Consider the following 26,230-nt stretch of genomic DNA (forward strand, 5'->3'; position numbering starts at 1 on the left):
GATGCCAGTGTGCAATTTATTGTAACATGCACCCAGAGGGCATTTTAGAGATGCCCACTGAATACCAATCCGACTTCTAGTGTGGGGCTGACCAGTTTCTGCCAGCCTGCCATAACCAGACGAGTTGCTGGCCACATGGGGAGAGTGCCTTTGTCACTCTGTGGCCAGGAACAAAGCCTGCACTGGGTGGAGGTGCTTTACACCTCCCCCTGCAGGAACTGTAACACCTGGCGGTGAGTCTCAAAGGCTCACCCCCTTTGTTACAGCACCCCAGGGCATCCCAGCTAGTGGAGATGCCCACCCCTTCGGCCACTGCCCCCCCTTTTGGCAGCAAGGCTGGAGGAGATAATTAGGAAAACAAGGAGAAGTCACCCACCAGTCAGGACAGCCCCTAAGGAGCCCTGAGCTGAGGTGACCCCTGCCATATGAAATCCTACATCTTGAGATTGGAAGATTCCCCCAATAGGATTAGAGATGTGCCCCCCTCCCCACAGGGAGGAGGCACAAAGAGGGTGTAGCCACCCTCAAGGACAGTAGCCATTGGCTACTGCCCTTCCAGACCTAAACACACCCCTAAATTCAGTGTTTAGGGGCTCCCCAGATCCCAGGAAATCAGATTCCTGCAACTTGAAGAAACAAGAAGGACTGCTGACCTACAAGCCTGCAGAGAAGTAGGAAGACGACAACTGATTTGGCCCCAGCCCTACCGGCCTGTCTCCAAACTTCGAAAACCTGCTCCAGTGACGCATCCGACAGGGACCAGCGACCTCTGAAGCGTCAGAGGACTGCCCTGGACTACAGGACCAAGAAACTCCCATGAACAGCAGCCCTGTTCAAAACCAGCTACTTCTTTGCAACAAAGAAGCAACTTCCAAAGAACTCACTCTTCCCGCCGGAAGCTTGAGACTTCACACTCTGCACCCGACGCCCCCGGCTCGAGATCCAGAGAACCAGCACCACAGGGAGGACTCCCTAGCGACTGTGACCCACGTTAATAGCCCAAGACGACCCCCCTGGACACCCACAGCGACGCCTGCAGAGAGAATCCAGAGGCTCCCCCTGACCGCGACTGCCTGTAACAAGGAACCCGACACCTGGACTAAGCACTGCACTCGCAGCCCCCGGGACCTGAAGGAACCGAACCTCAGTGCAAGGGTGACCCCCAGGCGACCCTCTGCCTAGCCCAGGTGGTGGCTGTCCCGAGAAGCCCCCCCTGTGCCTGCCTGCACCTCTAGAGTGACCTCCGGGTCTCTCCATTGTTTCCTATCTAAAACCCGACGCCTGCTTTGCACACTGCACCCAACTGCCCCTGTGCCGCTGAGGGTGTGTTTTGTGTACCTACTTGTGTCCCCCCAGTGCTCTACAAAACCCCCCTGGTCTGCCCCCGAGGACGCGGGTACTTACCTGCTGGCAGACTGGAACCGGAGCTCCCCAGTTCTCCATAGGTGCCTATGTGTTTTGGGCCCCTCTTTGACCTCTGTACCTGACCAGCCCTGAGCTGCAGGTGTGGTAACTTTGGGGTTGCCCTGAACCCCAACGGTGGGCTGCTTATGCCCAGGAACTGAGACTTGTAAGTGTCTTACTTACCTCACAATCTAACCATTACTTACCTTCCCCAGGAACTGTTGATTTTTGCACTGTCTACTTTTAAAATAGCTTATTGCCACTTTAACAAAAACTGTATATGTTATTCCTCTAATTCAAAGTTCCTAACTTACCTGTGTGGAGTACCTTGCATTTTATGTATTTACTTCAAATCTTGAACTTGTGGTTCTTAAAATAAACTAAGAAAATATATTTTTCTATATAAAAACCTATTGGCCTGGAATTGTCTTTGAGTGTGTGTTCCTCATTTATTGCCTGTGTGTGTACAACAAATGCTTAACACTACTCTCTGATAAGCCTACTGCTCGACCACACCACCACAAAATAGAGCATTAGAATTATCTAATTTTGCCACTATCTTACCTCTAAGGGTAACCCTTGGACTCAGACTTTGAAATAGTATATACAGAGCCAACTTCCTACACTAATGCAATACTTTTGCCAGCTCTGTTCAATGAAAGATAGTCATTAAAATAAATGTAATGTCCTGCAAAGTCATTAAAATAAATGTAATGTCCTGCAATATTTTTACAGGTATTACTTCAGTACACTTTATTACAAAGGGATTATTGATGACTAATCTAGCAAATATTTATAGAGGAAAAAGGGTCCATCGTGTAAATTGTCAGAACAACAAAATATCCATAGGGATACAATGAAGCCTATATATTTTGTCCACTGGACAATTCATAAATGCTTATTACACAAAAATATCTGCCAGTAGTGTAAGAGCACAGAAGAACAATCAATTTAAACTTCAATAAACTCAAGTGTGGAGTTTGACTCCAGTACCTAGTCTCAACTGCAGAATGTATGTGATGTTACATATATGAGCATTGGTACTTACGAATCTTGACCATAACCATTGTGTTTAAATTGTCACATTTTCAAGCCTGTTCTTATTGAAGTCCAGATTAATTGTTTTTTCGTTTCTCTGTCTGTTGTTCCAACACTATTGCCAGATATCTTCGTATAATAAATATTTGTGAATTGTTCAGTGTGGACAAAATATATAAAGGTTTCATTGTGTCCCGGTTGATATTTTGATGTTCCGACACTTTACATGAGGGAACCCTTGTTCCTTTATAAATACATCTACCCTTGGTCCCTCTATATCTATCAATTTCTCTTGTTCTACTTAATTATAATTTAACAAATAAGCAAAAGCCATTGTTCTGAGTGCAAGGACAGGTAGTGATTTTCTTTGATGCAGTTCAATAGTCATGTTTCTTTTTATCATCTGTAGTTTATTAACACCTATCTTTAACTTCTATACTGTTTATTGTGACCTCTCTTAATAAGATGTTTAAAAAGTGCTTTAAGTATTATGTTCCGTTGCACTGGACTTCATTGTTCAGGTCAAACCTCACCACAACTGTGAGTTGTTTTTTTTTCGCAGCCCTGTAGCATTTCACTTGTGTGAAGTTGTAAAATGTTTGACGAGATGATGAAAGATATTTTGTTTTCTCCAATGAAGCTTGTGGCTAATGCAGGTTCTTCCTTTTGTCAGGGAGAGATCCCACCACCAGATGGATCTCCACGTTCACTAACAGAAAGGCTGCTGAAGCAGAATGCAGATCTGACGGGGTACGTCAGCCGACTGACCGAAGAAAAGAATGACCTTAGGAACCTTCTCATTCAGCTGGAGGAGGAGCTCAGGCGCTACAGAGACAGGAGTGCTGCTAGAGACCATGTATGTTGCCATACCTAGCACTGACGTGTTTTTCACTTTATTGAAATTATTTCTCATTGTATTGGATACTTGGGGTGAGGGTTGAGAAGGTCTTTGAAGTGGGTGGAGTAATGCTAATTTAAAAAGCACTAAATTAAGTTAGCTCTTGGTAATTTATTAAAAATGTCAACATTTCTACATTTCGCCTTTTTTGGCCAAATTACACTGTGACTACCGATTTCAATAAAAGAGTCCCCTTCGAAGGCTTTTGTTTTACCTTTTGGGCATTCTGTCGACTTGGGCCGGCCTGTATTCACACTCACAGCAAGACTGCCCGTTACTCATCACAAGAGGAATTTGCTGGCAGCCACTCCTTTTCGGTTCATGCTGTCAGGGAATGCAGTGCCTGATCCTTGTGAGTCTTTTTTTTTATGCATCCTCTGAAGAAGACATCATTGTGACCTCGGTAGCCAACGTATTGTACATCCTTGCTGTTTCATTTTGAGTTTGTCCCATGAAAGGTGTCCAGACCCGCAGTGTTTGGATTTTTAGACTGGAGTGCAACCTTCGTTTTCTTTCATGAGTAATGTAGTAGGGCTTTAACAGATGCTGACCACCAAAGGTTTCTCGTCAAGTTAGAGCATGCAGACATATTTTGCATTTTTGATAATAAAGGTAGTCTGAACCATAAGTGCACGAATCAATAGAAGAGTGCTTAGAAGTCTTGTGTTACACACGTGGCACTTTCTATGTTATTACACTGATTCATTTTATACGTAATAAAGTGACACATGAATCAACCCCCATCTTGAACACAGAAGTGTACAAGAAATACAGACAAGCAAGAGCATCTAGTTACATTTAGGAAAACTAAGCAGCCTTCATATCTTCAAACTTAAAGGCTCCTTAAATTCACTAGGTCCCCGGGATGTTGTTTTAGGATTTGAATCGCTGTAATAAAATATTGAAAGTATGCATAATGAATGTTAAGTATGCCAAAGTATGCCTGCATGGCACTAAAATATCCGGGGTAGCGCAGTGAAATCACCTACTGTTTGTCACTCCTATATCTTCACAGGGGTGATTCCTCATTCAACCCTTTCCCCTACTTAAGCCTTCTCCTTGCAGATGTTTGGAAAGGGCATGGAGGGGCAGCTAGATAACATAAAGATCGTGGTTTGGGACTGCCACTGCCCGGGTTACCAGAGTGCCCTTTGGGCTCATGTCTTAAATATACAAGTTTGCGAAGCAGTACTGGCTTCACTTAAAACATCAAGTTCCTGCTGCAATAGTTGTTGTCCTTTTGTGTTTTTTATTAAGTAAAGTAAGATGTTGCCAATAGATCACTAGTAAAATATAATTATCGTGTATTATAATTATTGTATGGAGGGGTTTGAAACTGAAAATAACACTTGTCCTGAATGTGTTCTTTCCCAAGACTTCAGGCCACTTGCTGGACAATGAAGTTAATATTGATGCACTGATCGGATCCGAACGAGAGATGTGGAACCGAGAGAAGAAAGCCCTCCAGAAATCCTTGAAACAGGCTGAAGCGGAGCTGTCCAAGCTGCGAGCAGAACTCAGAAGTGACTCGTTGCAAAGGGATCTGGGAGGAGACTCCGAGAATATGGCTTTAAGGGTAGGAGACCTACACAACTTTCATAAAAAGTCATGATATCTGAGAGCAAGCATGTTAAGTTTACATTAACCAGCTACCTGGTTCAAAGGGCATGCTGTCAAGTTCTATTAAAACACTAACCACAGGTAAAATCAAGTATAAGGATTTGACATTCTTGTGTTACTATAGCCTAAAACATGGCTATTATTTAACTAGAGGATGCACAATTATTTTATTTGGGGAAGGAAAATGCAGTACTCTAACAACAAAGGAAATGTGCATTTTCCCCTGTGCCAGTTTGAGTAGGTATAAAACAAGCCAGTTAATTTTTTTGGGCAGTACCAAGAGCATTGCCATAACAGTGTCAGAAAAGGTTGCTACGTTAATTGTATCTTCATGAGTGTGCCAGTCATTTTGTTTTTTCTAAAATTGTTTGAATTGTGTGGACATAATCTACAGTGTAATGTTGTTCATTTGTGACAGATTATTGTATGTTCTTATTTACAATTTATCTAAGGAACGTTTTCAGTTATGAAATATACAGCAACGTTAGCAGACCACTTCCTTAGTTTTTTCTACACCATATATAAAACATACTTTTCACAGATAAAAATGCAGAGTTGAAGGTAGGTAATAAGTGTGTAGTCACCGCTAACATTAGCCAATTTAGCAGTCGCAGCTCAGGCGAAGCAGAAGGGGCGGTGCGTGGGGGTGGGGAGATTAAATAAAAAATAATTAAAACATTTTAAAAAAAACACTTATCTTACCACCAGGTGCTGCTCCTCTGTCTCCTCGCTGCAGGCAGGCACAGGCTCCTAGCCTGCCCTGTGCCAATCCTGACCCTGCTTACAGCAGCGTTAGGATTGGCTGGGGGCACCCAGGCAGACTGGTAGCCCTCTGTGCATGTGTGTTTGGCTGGCCCGAGATGGCCGGCCAAAAACACATGCACTCTGAGAGGGAGTGCACTCGCCCTCATTGCTCGTCACCCCGTGGCCCTCCCCTTTTACCAAAAAACGATAATAAACACAGTTTATTATCGTTTTTTTGGGAAAAGGTTTGCAGCTGTTTCTGCTGGCGGGGGTAACGCTCCTCCGCCCTTAAGGAGGATGCGCCCTTGCACTTTGTAGTTATCAGTTGCTCCAGCCATTGCGCTATAGAACCAAAAACAAAATAGAATTGATAAAACATTGCTATAAAAATCATAAAAAGTTTGATGTCCAGTTTATAATGTAAAAATCTCTCCAGCCATGCAGCATCAATTACATCACAGATGTTGCTTCCAGCCTCTAAGAGGGCACCTCTCAGCATATGCTGCCCTACAAGCAAGGTCCTGTTTCTTCTAAATGCTTTGTCAAGGGGCATCTGCATCAGTCATTTGTTTAGCAGCTGTTGATTGTTTTCCTTTCTCTTTCATGGAACCACCTATTATTCATCAAGCTGGCCACGTGCCATGCCAGAACTATGCAGCGAATGTCAGTGACCAGATCAAAACACTGATGTCCTGCAATGTGTGTGTGTGTGTGTGTGTGTTACAACACAGTAAAGTGTTGTTACATTATTGAAGCTGCAAAGTGTACAATTGCTGGCAGATTATTATTCGTGGTGTGAGGGAAACTTGTCAATACAGGGGAACTTGATGCTTACCTAAGATGCCAAGTAAAGTGGGATGCTAAATTTGAGGGAGAAGCTAAAATAAAAAATTAAACAAATTGGCTCACAAAAGGCACAATTTAACTAGTGGGCCATTTGCTGGAAGCTAGTCCATAAGTACATCTTATGGATACCCCCTTTCAGCTGCACTATTTTTGGTTTTAGTTTCTTGTTGGAAAATACACATGTTGTACAGAATATTATGTGCCAGAGTTATTCAACCTCATCTTCTTTTTTATCTTTCTTTTTTTACCCAGAGAATGTATGGCAAATACCTGAGATCAGAAAGCTTTAGAAAAGCTCTCATTTATCAGAAAAAATATTTGCTGTTGCTTCTCGGCGGATTCCAAGAATGTGAAGAAGCCACTCTGGCTCTCATTGCAAGAATGGGTGGACAGCCTTGCTATACTGACCTGGAAACAATAACCCATCATTCTAGGGGGTTTACCAGGTTTCGTTCAGCAGTCAGAGTGTCCATTGCTATTTCAAGGTGAGCAACATGTAATACAGAAGAGAACTGTAGATTTTGGTAAGATTGTATGAGCGTGTAAATCAGAAGTTGCTGTGGAAATTATTATAGTTCTTGTTTTTCTAGTTGATTTCAAAGTACGTTCCTTAAAAGCTTATTTGCAAGTTCATGTCCCATGCCTGCACTTTGTTTTCAGTCTACATAAAACCTTTGTAGGAGGACTGTGTTAGTAGGATGCAGTGTGTTTTCACACTTTTCTTGCAGTGTTACAAGGGACCCTTCCCCCTTTTTCAGAGCACATATTTCGATATTTACTTTGTCGTTTGTTTGGCGTTTTTTAGAGTTATATTTGTTGTTACAGGTTTTAATGATTCTAATCATAAATTTCATCCAGTGCTCCCTTTGTTTGTTGCAAACTGATGGGGCTTGTGGCATTGACACTACATTGCCACCTGTGAGCTCTGTTGAATCTTTTCATCTTTCCCTCTTTCATTTGTCACAGATACTTATTGTTGGGGCCAAACTATTTCCAGCTTAAAATGACTGTATTGGTTTGTGTGTGTTTTTGACAAATGTCACTCAATTCCCATTAACCTGCATTTACTTGAAAGCTTGGCTTGCAATATCACAGGTTACATAACTTTTCCAATACACTGCAGTAATGCATGACGGTGTAGACATTTGCAATGTAGGTGAGGAATAGTTTTAATTTAGCAATTTTCATATTTTCTTAATAAACATTACTTGCATTTAAATTTATTTGACATGTAAGACCTTATTATCAGGTATTCTTTCAGGGGTGTTTGTGGTTAAATAAAAAAATCCTACATTGCTATATTTATTCAATGTCTTATTTCAAGGGTACTACATGTACAGTATTCCCTTCTGTAGTGGATTTTCTAATTCTGTAATCAATTTGGTAGTGTCCATACCACAGGGGAATGCTGACCAAGACCTTGAGGATGCAGAAGGGATCAAGCTTGTCAGCTATTCTCTATGGATGCTTCAGGTTACACTTCCTCCTAGTCAGTGCCTGCAGTTGTGCATTTCACCGGATTTCATCTTATTTGATCAGATACAATGCCACCAGATTTGATGTGGGTCACAGACGACCAAGAAACGTGACCTAGCAGGGTAGAAAATCACTGTTACTGGGAACGTTTTATCTAAGAACATCCACTGCAAGCGTGCTCGCCAACATGCGGCTCAATGTCCAGTGAATGTGCTTATCAACCTTGGTTCTCATTTTTTGTCTAGTTCTTAGCATGGCTGGTGTAAGTGTTCTAAGTACATTTAAGTACAGGTATCCTTAAATAATCTCCCAGTGGGGAGGTGGACCTACCTATTTATGTATGGCTGCCTCTTACTAATTCGTCTCTATGTGATAATGCTCATTGTTAATCTCATATATTTGTCTCTGTATTCATCGGTTTACATTAGGCTCAACATTCATATGCTTTCAACTGAAGACAGCTCCCTTTAGGGGAGGCAAACTTAATCTTCCTTTGCTGGCTATGCCTCATTGGTTGTTGGATTTCGGGTTCAGAGTTTAGCTTCTTTGCAGTTCCTGTCATTTTTGTGTCACATTTTCTGCATACCTGTGACGTAGGCATCTACAGTTGGGCCCCCAATGGAACATCTTTCCTAATCTAAGTTAGGGGACTACTTCTTGATTTTTTTTTTCTACACTGTATGTATAATTACACTTTTCACAAATAAACATGTAGCATGAAGTTAACAAGGATGTAGTCGTCTCTAAAACTGTTTTGGAGAGTTAGAATCCAGCTGAATGCAAGTATTACATCACAGCTCAATAGTCCTTAGTCTGAATCAAACAGCTGTGTTATCAAAAGTATTTTGGATCGTAGAAAATTGAGTTTATATTTCAAGTGTGGTCTTGTGTTGTTCCAAATTGAGGGGCAGTAATTTCCTAATTTGCCTGCGTAGTCTTTTCATTAGAATCACATTTTTGAATTATTGCCCTATTTCAGGATGGGATCACTTGATAGTTAATGATAACATTAAAGTATTTCAGTAAAGCAGTTGACATTGAACGAAAATAGTAAAACATTCATAGATCACTATTAGCCTGTCCACCTGATTATATGACCTGAAGTGTAGACAATCAGTTGGAAGAGCCCAGGGTTCCAACACTCCTCTGAGGCCTTTAACTGCCAGATTTTCTTCCATTTGTTTTCTGGCAACAAGGGATCCGTAGAGCTGTGCTCAGCTATCCTGCTGAACTTCTGACCAAAACTCTTCAGGAAATCTTCACATACTGCAAGCTGACATTGCTTTCTCCTTTTTTTTCGGTGGCTACAATGCTGGGAACGTCTAGGTCATCATCAGGTTCAACCACCTTGACAACTGTTTGATTACAGGAGTTTGTCTCTCTGATTGATTTGCATATCTTCTGAACCACCCCTAAGTATGGGGTTTCTTCCAAGAGGGGACTTTCATTAGGTGAGAGCCTTAGGCCTCATAATTCTTTATTTCATGGGTTGAATGATTGATTCTCTAGGCAGGGATGTATGTAGCCCTGAAGAAAGCCTCAGGTCCTTCCAGGCTTTAAATGTAGGCCGAAACATGTTGGTAATTTGATTGGGTTGGGACAGCCATTGTCACTCCTATACACTCTACATGTTCTGTTTTTAATCATGTTACTGGGACCCATGTAATAAAAATAAATATCCTCAGGTATACCAGGAAACATTTTTAACCATCTGGATCACTTCTTTAATATCCAGTAGAAATTTATTTAAGAACTCACGTAAAAGGTTACATCAGGCAAGGTAGTATCCACCTACCATGATGTGAATAGACACACTAATGAAGTATACCACGATAAGTTGTGGGTGAGACATCTATTCCAAAATATTGTTTGAACCTGTACAAGGGGTTGACCACTAGTTAGGACCTGGTCGCTTGAGTGTTTTTTGCTTCCTTCTTCCAGTTCAAGGTTCTATGGTACAATTGATATATTTTCTGCTCAGAACAACGACTGACCTTCATGTTTAAGAACTGTTATCAAGCCCTGTGAGGTATGTAGGGCCAGGAAGGCTTATTCCCATGACCCTCACACAAAATGCCATAAACCAAAGAACTGTGACATCTATGCAACTTTTAGCATCAAAACCCTAGAGAGTAGAGTGAGTAGACTAGTGTCTCTCCTCAATGCTGAATCTCCAGGCCCATTTTACCAACAAAGTGTGTTAAAGATCACAAAATGCCAACTGCCAACTGGAAAGGCTTTCAGCAAAGTATTCAACCACTAGGGCTATCTCAGAGAACTGTGAAATTATCACCATAAGAGACCTTCTGTGCCAACCAAGAAGGGAGACTTCTGGACATGGCGAGGTCCCCCATCTTTGACAAATCGACATAGCTGGAGAGCAAAAAAAAACTCAGTGATCGGCAAGCCATCTGTCGCTGATGTTTCTACAGTCAGGATCAAGTCTATTGTCAATGGAATCATTGGTAAACGAAGATTCCAGCGCCCAGCAAAACAAGGTTGAAAACCAGGCTTCATCAAAGAGACACATATACCGACAACTAAATCACGCTGTCCCATCGACTAAGACAGCAATATCCTCACCTGTATATACAGTCGATATGACTTATGGAGTAATTCCAGTCATAGCATCCACAGCGGTGGTTACAGTGACAACTTCTGCCTCAGCTTCAGGCATTACTTTCCATTTTATCACAAACATCAATTACCTTTACGTTATCTCTGCTGCAGTTGATGTCCCTTATAAGAATCACTCTGCAGCCACTAGCCCACATGCAATAAAGGATTTTCTGATCAAGACTAAGACAGGTGGCAGAATTACTAGAATAATGACATGTTATCAGAGGCGGTTTAATAGGCTGAATGCCCCCATGACTTGAACGTTCATTTTGTACCAGAAAATTTGGATGAGGAAGAAGAGCCATATGGCTTCCAGCAGCCTACCTATCATGGTCCTCTTCAGGAACTAGAAATTCCACAAACGTTTGGTTCTTAACTAGTACAGGTGTCCATGAAGTACTTGCACTCATTGAAGATAATGATATAGGACTTCTGTAGTAGACAGACTGCCTCTAGCACAACCACAAGATTCCCCTCAGGCACCTTGATCAGATTTGAGTCCTTGACAGATAACAGCATTGCAGCCTCAAGACTTTCCACACACCAGAACTCTACCACAGGAAAAGTATGTGACCCAGCATCAATTCTCCATCAGGGAATACTAGCCTTGGAACACCATTGGACACTGGTGATCAGGATGAAAGTGACAGGCATTTAGATAATGAAAGTAATACCTTTCAAAAGGATATTGCACCTTGAGGCATTTTACAGGTTAAGAATAATTACCTTTCCCATTTATGTTCAAGACGATAATAATGTTAGTGAAGGAAGTGTTCAACTTAATGTGTTTTTACAAGGTAGCATGGTGATTTCTAAACAGCCATAGATTGTTAATCAGAATATTGTTGAAGACAGTACATAATTGTTAAAGCAAAAAAGAGGAAGTGGATAATGAAGATTACCTTGCCTCCACCTCTCTGATTCAAAGTGACATTTTCTATGACCGTGAGTTACATATGTTCTAAATCCTTCATGCAATGTTTCTTTCTGAAATCTGTTGTCAGTGAATATTTAATGTCTCCTTTTCTGACGGCTCTGATATATTCGCTCCATATATCGTTTATGGCAGTGGTTCCCAGCCTGTGATACCGGGCCCCGTGAAGCCTCCTCAGGAGGTCTGTGACTGCTTAGAAAATTAAATAATGTTGACATATTAGGTCCCCAGCTTTCAGTAATGATTCAGTGTGGGGTCCCCAGATTCCAATAATGATTCAGTGGGGGTCCCCGGGTTCCAGTAATGAAAAGGTGGGGTCCACAGAAGTCAAAAAGTTGGGAACCACTGGTTTATGGTCTTACAGTTGATCCTATGTACTCTTTCAAAATGATACAGATGATTTGACATATGCATTTTTTGTCTTGCAGCGTATTGAATGTTTTATAATATAATGTGTGACACTTCATTCTTAAATTTCCTCTTTGTCACCTTTATTTTCATAAATATTGAATTGGCCATATTTATTAAATCTAGTGCATTTCGTCATGAGCCATGTGGATACATTTTGTTCTATTATTATTACACCTACATGATCACATAGGCACTATTGGTTTCAGTGTTCTTGCTTTTCTGAGTGATTTTCTGTGGAAACTCGAAATTAAATTTTTAAATTGCACTTCTGTAGTTAATATATTTTATAAATTCCAGTGATATCCCCACTTTATACATTGTATTGTGTGAAAAATCTGATTTCTTCTAGCTTGGTCATTTATTTATTTTTCAATAATTCATCTCTGGAGTTCTTTTTTCCATCATTAATGTATTCATCAATATCTTGCTACAAATCTTTTTAGGTTGAGCGTTAGCATTCGGCCTGCTGTATACTTTGAAGTATACTATACTGTGAGTTCCAGTGTTTTCATTTGTTAGTTGCAGTGTCCTTCAAAAATCCTTGCTTGCTAGTGGTCAGTTCTGCCTCTTTGTCCTGCCTTTTTTCACTTTGGGAGCATCACAAAGTGCTGTGTAATTACGCAATTTCCTGTTTATCTCTTCTGTAAGGGATTTTTTCTTTTTTTTTTTTTCTTTTTTTTTAGCATTTGCCTGTTTCACTTCAACACTGTGGGTGCTTGTTCAGTCCCTCCTCCTCACCAGCTCTCTTTGCAAACATAATAAAAACAGAGGGGGGCTTTTCCAGGGCCAGCTTGCTCTCACCTCACTGTTTTTTTTATGTTGTGTAAACATGATTCAGTTTCTCGTGCATATTATTAAAAGGTCATGGTAAAACACGACCCATGTGTTTATGCGAGTTGAGCTGTAAAACTTATTGTTTTCATCCCAGTGTGTGCTGATCGGTAAAACACGATCCATGTGTTTATGCAAGTTAAACTGTAAAGCTTATTGTTTTCATCACTGTGAGCGCTGATTGTAGCTCTCAGTTCAGTAGACAAATATAAATTTTTTTGTTATTGTAAGACTTACGTCTAGCTTTTTTGGGAGGAGACATATACACGCTTAGAAAGAGAAACTAGGATGAGAATCATGAAGCACAAAAACTACAATGTCACAGACCACTTCCAAAAAATGCCGAAGCACAATTCAGTCCCAAAAATATCATAATTCTTTTGTGCAAAATTGTGCTCATTTGGACAGGACTGTAGCTGGAATGAGAGATCTGTATTGCCGCAAGTGACGTCTCTGAATCAGGCTTGCTTCAGTTAGCAGTCAACGAAGGCTTATTCGTCTTGCACGTCATTAGGAGTAGCTGTTCAATATTCTTTTCTTTATCTTCTGCCTCTTGACAGCTAAGATAACTGTTTTCCACGTTTGCTATCTCCGAAGTTGCATTTATCCAGTTCATTTCATTAAGGTTGTGAAACTATACGAGGATGGCATTTCTTTCTGGGCACCGCTGTTACCACTGGCAGTGGCAAGTGCATGCAATTGGTCTCGGATTTGCTTGAGTTAGAGCTATTAGCTTTGTAAACTCCTAACCGCACTTTTCTTGCCACACAAATGAAGAAAAAAAAAGCAGCGCCATCGCGCTATGTAAGCCCCAGCTTTTCATTTGTGTGGCAAGAAAAGTCCAGTTAGGAGTTTACAACGCTAATAGCTCTAACTCGAGCAAATGCGAGACCCGTTGCATTGAAAATGCTTGTTATAGTAATGTCACTTTGACAATATCTTTTCTGTGAAAATTCTTCAACTCAATAGTTATTCTACAAATCAGATATTTTTACTTTGCCTTGTGGGATGGCCTGATTTAGCAAGTAATACGCTGTTAGCCACTGTTTCCTTTTTGTAGAGTTTACTTTTTGGGTAATTATGTTCAATATACACTTCCACAACTGTACTGTTTCCTGTTATGTTTAATAGTTAGTTCCGCATTCATTCTATTGTTGTTTTAATTCTTATGGCATTCTTCAAGGTTGCTGATAACTACTTTTCATATCATCAAAATATAAAGATTCCTGATCCAAAGAATATGATCTGTAAACCTGATATCTTATCATTCTAGGTGTGTTCCTTCTCGTACAAGACATAAAAAGGTTGGCAAAAGAAGGAGCAAACCTGGATCCTATTGCAGTACCTATAATTTGAAGTGCTAAATCATTTTGATAAAGACTTTTTTTCTAGGACAGATTTAGTTAATTCCAGAGGCATCACAAAATGTTTACAGTAACTAGCTAATATCCAGAAAAGAAAAAGTTTTAGGGCTGTTGAGCCTGTTTGTTCAATTTATATGTATAGATTTTTTACATCCAGGGTGTTTACAAAAAAAAAAAAAAGTATTGTTTCTTGCGAATTTCAATGACTCATTTGAGTATATATTTGCTATCCTTTAAGTAGAATGTAAAGGATTGGGCTAGCGGGCTATAAACCTGTCTGCATATTCATATATTTAATCCGTCAAAGAGTTGTTCCCCGAGATGATAGGATGGCATAATGGAAGAAGTTCTGGTTTATGAATTGTGGGTAAAATGTTGTTGCTATTTTAGAATTGTTTATATTTTTCAACTGTTACATTGCTTCTCCCTTGGTTGTTTCAAAGTTTCCAGTTGATAGTCCTTGAAGTCCATTATCACCGTATTTTCTCTCTTGTCCGCTTATTGATTGATGATACATTTGTTCAATTTCAGATTTTTAAAGCTACTATTTCACAGTTTCTCTGATTGTTATAATTAACTATAATTTTTTTTAATGCAAAATCTTTGTAAACAAATTTAGAACACTCACAAATAACATTATCCTCTTGGTGAGTAGGTAAAATCTGTTTCTTGGATTTTAGTCCTATTTCCAAAGGAATATTCATAGTGATATTGACATCCTTGGCTATGTGTTCAATATAACAAACGTTTTCCAAGTTGATGCTCATTAATATTTTTATATCTTATAGTTTAATTTGAAAAGAATCCACTAAAATATTGTTGGTACTCTTCTTCATAATTTTGTTTGCACACTTTTTTTTTTTAATTGAAGTCTTCTGATGAATTTATAAAGATCTACTGGTAAATGAATCATATTAGCATGATTTGCATTTGCAAGTAAATGTTCTTTGTTAAGAGATACTCATTCTCTATGGTAAGGGTTTGTTTTTAAATATTAGACACTAGCTGGCCCTCTCACTTTTGTGAACAATCACTTTTCTGATTGGATTCTGAGTACTGAGCATTTGCTTCACCAAAACATATTGAAGCAGCCACTTACATGGTCAGACCATTCTCCTGCCTTCTGCTCATTTAACCATTGCAGAAACCTTAGCACGGTAGCCAACAGCCTGATATCTTTATGTGGAACAGGGTGAATCGGGCTCCTCACCTTTTGAGCCCCTTCAAATAGACTTTCAGATTCTCTTCTTCATTGAAGGTTAAGGATAAGTAAGTGTGATTTGTGACTTTCTATCCCCACTTAACTCCACCTTGTCTCATGAAAAGGCCTACCTCTTCCAGAAATGTTACCTGTGCTTTATCGCCCGGGGCAGGCAAAAGGACCAAATAATGAGCTGTGGTCCTTTGTGAATGACCGTTAAAAAAGCTTTCAGGCCCTTGGCAAGTGATGGTGTCAGCACACAGGTGTTGCAGGACTTTTTTTTCAAGAAAAAAAAAAAGTCAGTTACTTCAGTGCATGGATTGAGTCAGCAAAAGCTTAGTGATAGGAGCATGCGATCCAAGTCCTTTGGCTCCCCTCCAAACCTGACCCTAGTGTTTTCCCTATTTAAGGACACCAGCTGAGGTTGAGGAAATTATTGTTTACATACATGTTTCTCAGTGCCCTGAAGAACTATGCTGTTCCTTACTGAGCCTAAACAGGAAGTCGTCTATATCATTGAAATCTTTGCCAGCTCATTGTCTGATGTGTGTCTTCCGGCAAGCCTGAAACATTCATGGACTACCCATTTACTAAATGAAAAAAATCTACTTGAAGTCCAGTTGATCTAGCAAGATTTATTTCCATTTCTGCCCCCCTCCTTTCTTACTAGAGTCTTGGAAAGGTTGGTCACCAAACACTTGCCTGTTCATTAGAAGGCTCATGAACTAGTGGGTGACCTGTGATCAAGGTCACAACCTCAACATGGAGAGACCACGCTGAATGCTGAGTGTTTGAGGTTGCTTGTCATTGCAGGTAAGAGGGCAGCTGCACTGTGGTGCTCCTCAGCCTCTCGGTTGGATTTGATAGCAGTGGCCACAGTATCTTGATTAACAGTTTGCAGTAAGCAACAGAGTTTGCCTTTGGTGTGCCCCAGGGTTCTTTACCATCCTTAGGGCCTCCTAATATCGGTAGGAAATGAATTCAAGACTTAGTTGAAACATAGGGATAATCTTTCACATGTACGTCAGTACCTAACTGCTCCTTCCGCTCAGCAGAAAGTTTAATTTGGATTCTAAAACATTGAGTACCTTGATGACATAAACTGGAGAATGGATGCAGTGAAGCTAGATTACATTAAAAAAAACAGCAAGACTGTACTGATGCTGGTGTGCTCCTGTACAGCTGTGAAAGATTGGATGATTTGCACCCTAGGTGATCCCAATATTTTACTCTCGGAGTTTAAAACTTGTGAGAGGTGTGTGCTGTTTGACAGCCTGCTAAGTACAGAGAGCAAGGGCAAACATTGGCAGGCTTTTGCTATTATTATATTCAGTGTAGTAGGTTACAGCCTTTTTTGTCTGGAGTGAACAAAGCCAGGATAGGCAGAGCCATGGAGCATTCATGAGAGGCTAATTTAAACTATAGTGATCCAGGACCCCATATCAGGTCTATTCAATGACTAGCTTGGAGAACCTAGGGGTGGATGCTTTGGTGTCTAATTAGTTGGACGTTATTAACACTGATACCTACATTTATTTGGAGTGTAAATGTGACATCAAATTTCTGGGGTGTTTTTAAAGTTTCTGTAATTGTAGGGACAGGAGTATGTCCAAGCTTCCAGGCCAGTCAAGCAGGAGTGTATAAGCCATTTCCCCTTCAAGAACTAGGATTTCTGTCTTTGTTCCATTAAAACAGAGGATGCAGTCAATGCACTTGCCAATTGTTTTGTTGTACTCATAGTTGGATTAGAGTTTGAATGCATTAATGTACATTTTCAGATGAATCTTGTATCAACCAAATATTTGTGCCAGGTGGTGCATGTAAATATTAAAGACAAAGGTGATAGGAAGGATTTTAGTTTTACTTTGCATAAATGTATAAGATGTGTGAGAAAACAGGGCTGATTGCAGAGGCCCCATAACTTTTTGCCCCCATTTTCCACTTTTTGCTGGTGTTTTCCTGACTCTGATGGTGCCCTGGGTACTGCTAACCAGTCCCAGGGCCTGTGCTCTGTGTAAAATGGATATGCAAATTAGGCTAATTATAATTGGCTAAGTTAACCTACCTATAAGTCCCTAGTATATGGTAGGGCATGTAGGTTTAGGGACCACAGCATAGGTGGTGCACACCTAGGTGCACTGCTGAGGTGCCCAGTGTCATTTTAAAAGCAAGCCTGCCTTGCTGGCTGCTTTTAAATTAAAGTTATATGCAAATTCGACTTTGGAATTAAAAGTACTTCCAAAGTCTTAAACTACCTTATTTTTACATATAAGTCACCCCTAAGGTGTGCCCTATGTGCCCCTAGGGCTGGGTGCCATGTAACTATAAGCAGGGACTTTATAAAAATAGATTTATAAGCCCTGGTGAGGTAAAAACAGCCAAATTCGTTTTTCCCTCATTGAAGTAAATGGCCTTCATAGGCTAGAATGGGCAGACTTTATTTTAAATTTTAAAGTCTCCTTAAATGTTACATACCAAGAATTTGGTATCAAATTGATTGTTGTAATAAATCCCACAACTTCCAGTTGTTGGATTTAATATAACTTGTTCAGGTAAAAAGTTTAGACTTTACCTAAAAAGTTGCCAATTTCAGCTCTGCATTGTTTTTGCTGCTGTGCTCTGATTGGCCAGCCTGCAGCAGCTTCTGCCAGGCTACTTTGATGAGGTGTGAAGTGGCCTGGCTTCACACAAAGGAATGTGCTTGGGGGAGAGAATCTCCCCTCAGCAGATGGTGAGGCAGGAAGGGGGAGGGCTGCCAAACTGGTCTTCAAAGGCAGAGAAGGACATTTGCAGCACCCAGCAACACCCCCACATCCTGCAACCCCAGATAATTAGGTGCCCCCTTGATTAGATTAGGAGAGGGCAGGAGAGGGGTGTGTTTATGATTTTTAGCCACACCAGTGGGTGGGCTCAGCCAGATGTAACCTCCAAAAATCAGATTCATCCATGTTGGATTTTTGGAGACTGTTGCCTTCTGGGATGGATTTTTGCCACACTTCCCAGGAAGTGGTCATCACAGGGGGACGACCCTGTCCCTGATTGGAGAACCAGGGCCCCCCTGCTTTTCACCCAGGAGCAAGGATAAAACTGGCAGACCTGCACCCACGCCTCAGATCCCCTCCAGAATTCAACAAGAAAGGAACTAAAGAAGATGAAGGACTGCCCTGCTGGACCCCTGGCCTGCACCTGGACCCTGCACTCAGAAGGACTGCACCAGCTGCAAACTTGGGCTTCACCACAAGAAGGACTTTGCCTGGCTTCAACTGGTTCAAGGAGGGACTCCCTGTTTGCTACAGGTGAAAAATTGCTAAACCAGAGTCCCCTGCACCAACTCCTGAAGAAAGCGACCAGCTGACCACTGTCCAGTGGCCAAAAAGGAGTTTGCGCCAGGTGCATTCTGGGAGTTGAAGTCCGCACCCCCCAAGGACCATCACAGAACTTCTGGACCCTTGGGGTGAGATGTGGACCCCAAAAGAACCTTAAAAGAACATCTGGGTGAAGCCCCAGAAGTTTGGAAAAGATTTCAGAATTTTTGGAAAAAAGCTCCAGAGAGGGACCGACCCGCCGCGGAAATTCTAGCCAGCTTGCCTCAACCGCGACCCGGCCTGACTTCGTGGTTCGTCCCGGTAAAGAAAAACATCCAAAAAAGAGACTAAGTCCGAACGTAAAAAGTTGACCGGGACCTCCCAGCCATCGTATCCGAGAAGGGCTCCATGGACGTCGGATCAAGATCCAGGTTTACCCCGGTCGAAGGATTTTCATCTCGAAAAAACGACTAAGTCCGAAGGTAAAAGTCTCCACCGAGGAAACCCACATCGCGTATCCGGACAGGGGCTCCAGGAGGTCAGATTCAACTGGCAGGTTCGTCCCGGTGAAGAAAAACTTCAAAATAAAGACTAAGTCAGAAGGTAACTTTTTAACCGAGGCCTCCCGCGACCTGTAGCCGAGCAGGGCTCCATCGCGGTCGGCCTGAAAGTTTGACTTTGCCCCGGTCGAGGTGCAACCAGATGACCCGATTGGCGCTTTTTGTTTCTAAGCGCTAGAAAAGTAATAATTCTTTAAAAATTCATATCTCCGGTTCCCCTGAACCGATTTTAATCGTTTTTGTGTCATTTTAAAGATAAAAATATAAACTATTTTTATAAATTGGTTTTGGATTTTTAAACTGTTTCCTGTGTTTTATTTAATTACTGTTTTGTGATATTTGAATGCTTTACACTTTGTCTCCTAAATTAAGCCTTGACGCTCGTTGCCAAGCTACCAAGGGTTGAGCTGGGATTAATTTACTGAGACCTAACTGTACCTATGTGGAGGTTAGTGGCTTGTTGCTAGGTGTAGGTACCTACCTGCCCTACCAATAACCCATTTTCCAACATAATTGGAAGCAGCAACGGGATCCTGTACTTGTGTTCAATATCACGTTACAGTTTTAGGTAAAACAAATTAAAAATCCTTTAAATTGTCCTAGTGCAAAAATTGTTTTTAATTTTTAATTTGGATTAATTTCAATTATTGAATTTTTGTAATTTTTCTAAATTCTTGTTTCCAAGTTTTGCAAAAAGTTTTTGTTGACACAAAACTAGGGAACCATGGAGCTTGATCTGGCTAGCCTACCCACACTGACAGTAGTCCAGCTTAGGGGGTTGTGCATTGAAAGAGGGTTGCCTGCAACCACTGATCTCAGGAAGCAAATCCTGATCACATCCCTGACAGCATGGGCTGAGGCCCAAGAGGTAGAGTCAGAAGAAGCTCCAGAGGAGGGAGAAAGAAGGGAGGATGCAAGCTCTAACCACTCAGGGGAGGGAAGGCATCTGAGCCCGAGTGAGGATGAGGAAGAACGGTCCTCAGTAAATACAGTCACTAGGGGCAGATCCAAAGCTAGTGGTGGGAAGGAGGTCCTTTCAGGAGGAGAGAACCCATCCATCAGAGAAAGAGAGCTGGAGGCCTAGCTAGCATACATAGCTTTGGAAGCAGAGAAGCTGGCCCTAGAAAAGAAAAAGTGGGCATACAAAGAGAAAAGAGATGGAGGCAGCAATAAAGAAGCTGAGGAGTCCATGGGTGGGGGAGTTTGCCCCAGATTACCCAAGGGGGTGGTTCCTGCTTATGTAGAGGGGGATGACATAGATAAGTGGCTGGGGGCCTTTGAGAGGGCACTCCAAATGAGAAGGGTTAGGCCTCAATACTGGGGTTCCCTTTTGTGGGAGTTGGTCCCCAACTCAGGGAGGGATAGGCTTCTGACCTTAAGGGGGGAGGAGGCAGATTCATACCCTAGTATGAAGAGGTGCTTAGCCAAGAAGTTTGGTCTGACCCCAGAGCAATATAGAATGAAGTTGAGGGACACCCAGAAGGTCAGTACCCAGTCTTTGGTTGAATTTGTGGACATTTCACTAAAGGCACTAGAGGGCTGGATTATTGGTAACAAAGTAGATACTTATGAGGGGTTATACAATCTGATCATGAGAGAGCACATCTTGACCAATTGTACCCAAGAAAGGTTACGCCAGCATCTAGTGGACTCTAAGCAGACCAACCCTAGAGAGCTAGGGGAGGCAGCTGATGAGTGGTTGAGAACCAGGGTGGTTGTCAAATCCCAGGGGGGAGACTCCAAGAAGGGGGGGACAGGTCCCCAAAAACCTAAGGAGGGAGGTGGTAAGCCCACCACAGAGACTCCCTCTGTACCCCAGAACCCTAAGAAGGAGGAGAGTAAATCCCACTCCCACTCTGACATGCAGAGACAGGGAGACCCAGGGTTAAAAAAACTCTTGGACAGTAGGGCTTGCTTTGACTGTCAGCAGACAGGTCACTTCAGAGGAGATGCAGCCTGCCCAAAGAAGGTGGTTAGCACTGGGCTGTCCAGTGTAGCCATGGAGGAGGACTCCTCAGATTATGAAGTCCTCCTAGCATTGAGCTGGGAGACAGGACCAGATGGTAAGCTGGTGATCCCTGAGGGTGGGAGTAGGCACTTCCACCACATTCAAGTGAATGGGATCCCTACCACTGGCCTGAGAGACACCTGTGCCAGTCACACTATAGTGAGTGACCGGTTAGTGACCCCAGACATGTATGTCCCAGGAAAGACAAAGAAAGTCAGGATAGCCACAGGGGAGGTCACCTCCAAACCTGTAGCCATAGTGCCCCTAGAGAGGGAGGGTATCCTTGACTGGATTAGGGTGGTAGTCAGTGCTGACCTTCCCCTAGATTGTATCCTGGGCAATGACCTCCCAGAGGTGAGTCTGGTCACAGATGGGGTGGTCGCCCAGGGCGCCCCCCCAACCCAAAGTCCTGGGGAGTCAGTCCCTACAGTTAGGAGACAGGGGTCCCCAAGAAAAGGAAAGAAGAAAAGGAAGGGTAGGCCACTCTTAAAGAGAGTTCCAGGGAGCCAAGGGCCTTCTGCCCCAGTAGGGGGGGAGCCCAGAATTGGCACTGGTGAGGCCTCACCTGACCCCAAGGAAGTCCTGAGTAGTCAGGCAGCTGTCCAGATGCAAGGTGTTGCCCCTGCACTGACAGAAGGGAGAGTGGAAGGAGGGTGTCTGCCACAGGAGGTGGTATCCCCCCACTCTAGACAGCAAGAGGGGTGCCAGGACCCCAAAGATGCCCCTAAAGCAGCTCAGCCACCTGTCAGTGGAGAGCTTAAGGTGTGGTTCTGGGTACTGACAGCTGTCAGTAGCCTCTGCTGGGTGCTAGCCTTCCTGGCAGCACTGTACTTGGCCTGGGAGGCAGACCCCAGGGCCAATAGCAAAGTAGGCCCCCTGACCCTATTGGTCATGGTGGGGTTGCTCAAGTGTTGGGTGACCTCTTTGGGTAAGCTAGGTGTTGCCCTAGCAAAGTTTGGAGTAGGGGAGGTGGGCACCTCACTACCCAAGTTTGCAGAGAGAAAGGAGGAAGACCCCCCTAGAGGGAAGTTTCAGTTTGAGTTGGGTCCTTTTACTGTTGGGATGGCTTCACTGCCCATAGGGAGTGACCCTGACAGGAGGATATAAGGCAGAGTAGGCCCTGCAAAGGGACAGCCAGTTTTCTTCACTGTCTTCCTCGCCTAACAAGCCAGGAAGACTCTCCCAGAGTTGGGCTGAGTCGTGTGGGCTGGGGGGGGGGGGTTGTGTGAGAAAACAGGGTTGATTGCAGAGGCCCCATAACTTTTTGCCCCCATTTTCCACTTTTTGCTGGTGTTTTCCTGACTCTGATGGTGCCCTGGGTACTGCTAACCAGTCCCAGGGCCTGTGCTCTGTGTAAAATGGATATGCAAATTAGGCTAATTATAATTGGCTAAGTTAACCTACCTATAAGTCCCTAGTATATGGTAGGGCATGTAGGTTTAGAGACCACAGCATAGGTGGTGCACACCTAGGTGCACTGCTGAGGTGCCCAGTGTCATTTTAAAAGCAAGCCTGCCTTGCTGGCTGCTTTTAAATTAAAGTTATATGCAAATTCGACTTTGGAATTAAAAGTACTTCCAAAGTCTTAAACTACCTTATTTTTACATATAAGTCACCCCTAAGGTGTGCCCTATGTGCCCCTAGGGCTGGGTGCCATGTAACTATAAGCAGGGACTTTATAAAAATAGATTTATAAGCCCTGGTGAGGTAAAAACAGCCAAATTCGTTTTTCCCTCATTGAAGTAAATGGCCTTCATAGGCTAGAATGGGCAGACTTTATTTTAAATTTTAAAGTCTCCTTAAATGTTACATACCAAGAATTTGGTATCAAATTGATTGTTGTAATAAATCCCACAACTTCCAGTTGTTGGATTTAATATAACTTGTTCAGGTAAAAAGTTTAGACTTTACCTAAAAAGTTGCCAATTTCAGCTCTGCATTGTTTTTGCTGCTGTGCTCTGATTGGCCAGCCTGCAGCAGCTTCTGCCAGGCTGCCTTGATGAGGTGTGAAGTGGCCTGGCTTCACACAAAGGAATGTGCTTGGGGGAGAGAATCTCCCCTCAGCAGAGGGTGAGGCAGGAAGGGGGAGGGCTGCCAAACTGGTCTTCAAAGGCAGAGAAGGACATTTGCAGCACCCAGCAACACCCCCACATCCTGCAACCCCAGACAATTAGGTGCCCCCTTGATTAGATTAGGAGAGGGCAGGAGAGGGGTGTGTTTATGATTTTTAGCCACACCAGTGGGTGGGCTCAGCCAGATGTAACCTCCAAAAATCAGATTCATCCATGTTGGATTTTTGGAGACTGTTGCCTTCTGGGATGGATTTTTGCCACACTTCCCAGGAAGTGGTCATCACAGGGGGACGACCCTGTCCCTGATTGGAGAACCAGGGCCCCCCTGCTTTTCACCCAGGAGCAAGGATAAAACTGGCAGACCTGCACCCACGCCTCAGATCCCCTCCAGAATTCAACAAGAAAGGAACTAAAGAAGAAGAAGGACTGCCCTGCTGGACCCTTGGCCTGCACCTGGACCATGCACTCAGAAGGACTGCACCAGCTGCACACTTGGGCTTCACCACAAGAAGGACTTTGCCTGGCTTCAACTGGTTCAAGGAGGGACTCCCTGTTTGCTACAGGTGAAAAATTGCTAAACCAGAGTCCCCTGCACCAACTCCTGAAGAAAGCGACCAGCTGACCACTGTCCAGTGGCCAAAAAGGAGTTTGCGCCAGATGCATTCTGGGAGTTGAAGTCCGCACCCCCCAAGGACCATCACAGAACTTCTGGACCCTTGGGGTGAGCTGTGGACCCCAAAAGAACCTTAAAAGAACATCTGGGTGAAGCCCCAGAAGTTTGGAAAAGATTTGAGAATTTTTGGAAAAAAGCTCCAGAGAGGGACCGACCCGCCGCGGAAATTCTAGCCGGCTTGCCTCAACCACGACCCGGCCTGACTTCGTGGTTCGTCCCGGTAAAGAAAAACAGAGAAAAGTCCGAACGTAAAAAGTTGACCGGGACCTCCCAGCCATCGTATCCGAGAAGGGCTCCATGGACGTCGGATCAAGATCCAGGTTTACCCCGGTCGAAGGATTTTCATCTCGAAAAAACGACTAAGTCCGAAGGTAAAAGTCTCCACCGAGGAAACCCACATTGCGTATCCGGACAAGGGCTCCAGGAGGTCGGATTCAACTGGCAGGTTTGTCCCGGTGAAGAAAAACTTCAAAATAAAGACTAAGTCAGAAGGTAACTTTTTAACCGAGGCCTCCGCGACCTGTAGCCGAGCAGGGCTCCATCGCGGTCGGCCTGAAAGTTTGACTTTGCCCCGGTCGAGGTGCAACCAGATGACCCGATTGGCGCTTTTTGTTTCTAAGCGCTAGAAAAGTAATAATTCTTTAAAAATTCATATCTCCGGTTCCCCTGAACCGATTTTAATCGTTTGTGTCATTTTAAAGATAAAAATATAAACTATTTTTATAAATTGGTTTTGGATTTTTAAACTGTTTCCTGTGTTTTATTTAATTACTGTTTTGTGATATTTGAATGCTTTACACTTTGTCTCCTAAGTTAAGCCTTGACGCTCGTTGCCAAGCTACCAAGGGTTGAGCTGGGGTTAATTTACTGAGACCTAACTGTACCTATGTGGAGGTTAGTGGCTTGTTGCTAGGTGTAGGTACCTACCTGCCCTACCAATAACCCATTTTCCAACAAGATGATTCTGTTGGAACAGTTGAAAAGCTACTGGTTGCTATGTACAGGGAAGGCTTGGATCAACTATGGGTTTAGGGCGAACAGTCTTGTTCACTTTTGAGTCACTTCTTGAGAAAATCATAGTCCACTGTATCGTAGGCTTCAAAAAGGTTGAGGAGTATAAAGGTTGCTTACTATTGTTCGTATGTATTGGTATGCAAGCTTTCTCTGGTGCACCAGTGCAGAATATGTGCGCCTTTAGGATCTTTGCTGTGATTGTTGGCTGTACAGAATGTGGTTTTGCACCGCATAGTCTTGTAGCTGTCTGGTTACCAATCTAGCCATTATTATGTTGATGCAAGGCTGGATGAAAAGCGAGCAGCACTTCTCAAGAACCTTAGAGTCTCCCCTTTTTCCTCATAAGGGGTGACAATTGTATGCTTTAGTGGTTAAAGGATGTATCCAAGTAAAATTGAGGAGTGGATTATTTTTGTGAAGTCTCGAGTGTTAGAATAAAAACAGTTTTTTGTATGCTTCAGGATATTGTTTCAGGTAAATTGTTGGAAGCTTTGATTAGCTCATCTAGCTTCATCACCTCCATCCATCGTGAGTACTAAGATTGCAAATTTGGACTACAGTGGAAGTAGAAGCAAAAAATGGTTAGGAATGCTGAAAAAGTGCATGGTTCACAAGGGATGTGCAATTTCTTGACCTCAAGTCCAGTAGAATTGGTTTGATTCAACAATTCTTGGCAGATGTGAAACATGTATTTTGTTTGGTTCAGAGCAAAAAGGCAATTTCCTCCTACTTTCTATCTTTGTTGTGTCCTTTGATGGGTGTTTCACAGTTCTGTCTTCTTTGGACATGTGTGTGCCTCATTCCAGATTGTCACTTGCATTCCATCTACACAGGATCCCTTTTTCCATTGGGATTGTTCCACCCTCCTCCGATATTGATCAAGTAGACATTTCAAGTTAGAAATGTTATCTGACTTTTGATCGGCTGCATTGCTCCCTTATTTTGCTCAGTTGTCTGTTTAATTTGTTTTATTTTCGAGATTACGCAGATTTTGACAGGGAAAGGATTCTTGATGACTGGTCTAACCATGTTTTACATACGAATATGGTTGCAGATTCAAACCTTTACATGAATTCTGGCTCACATATATGACCCAGCTGTGTGTGTGGAACACTCACTCGTTTAATGGGTGCACATGTTCTTTATTAGCAACTTTCTCTTCAACTTGTCTGTGAGTCTCTTTATACATTACACCTCTTCCACTTTTCCACA

General features: G+C 42.7%; 1 protein-coding gene across 10 annotated transcripts in view; it reads left to right on the forward strand.

Annotated features, from left to right (window-relative positions):
• AKAP9 (A-kinase anchoring protein 9) overlaps window positions 1-26,230 on the forward strand; it is a 969,300-nt gene that overhangs the window by 893,246 nt on the left and 49,824 nt on the right. For all 10 annotated transcript variants that reach the window (XM_069211620.1, XM_069211621.1, XM_069211624.1 and 7 more), the window contains 3 exons: window positions 3,116-3,298; window positions 4,716-4,916; window positions 6,803-7,035. In XM_069211620.1, coding sequence (XP_069067721.1) covers window positions 3,116-3,298; window positions 4,716-4,916; window positions 6,803-7,035 — 617 coding nt within the window. The remainder of the gene's footprint in view (window positions 1-3,115; window positions 3,299-4,715; window positions 4,917-6,802; window positions 7,036-26,230) is intronic.

Source organism: Pleurodeles waltl, chromosome 10 (assembly GCF_031143425.1).
Source record: "Pleurodeles waltl isolate 20211129_DDA chromosome 10, aPleWal1.hap1.20221129, whole genome shotgun sequence".
NCBI lineage: Eukaryota > Metazoa > Chordata > Amphibia > Caudata > Salamandridae > Pleurodeles > Pleurodeles waltl.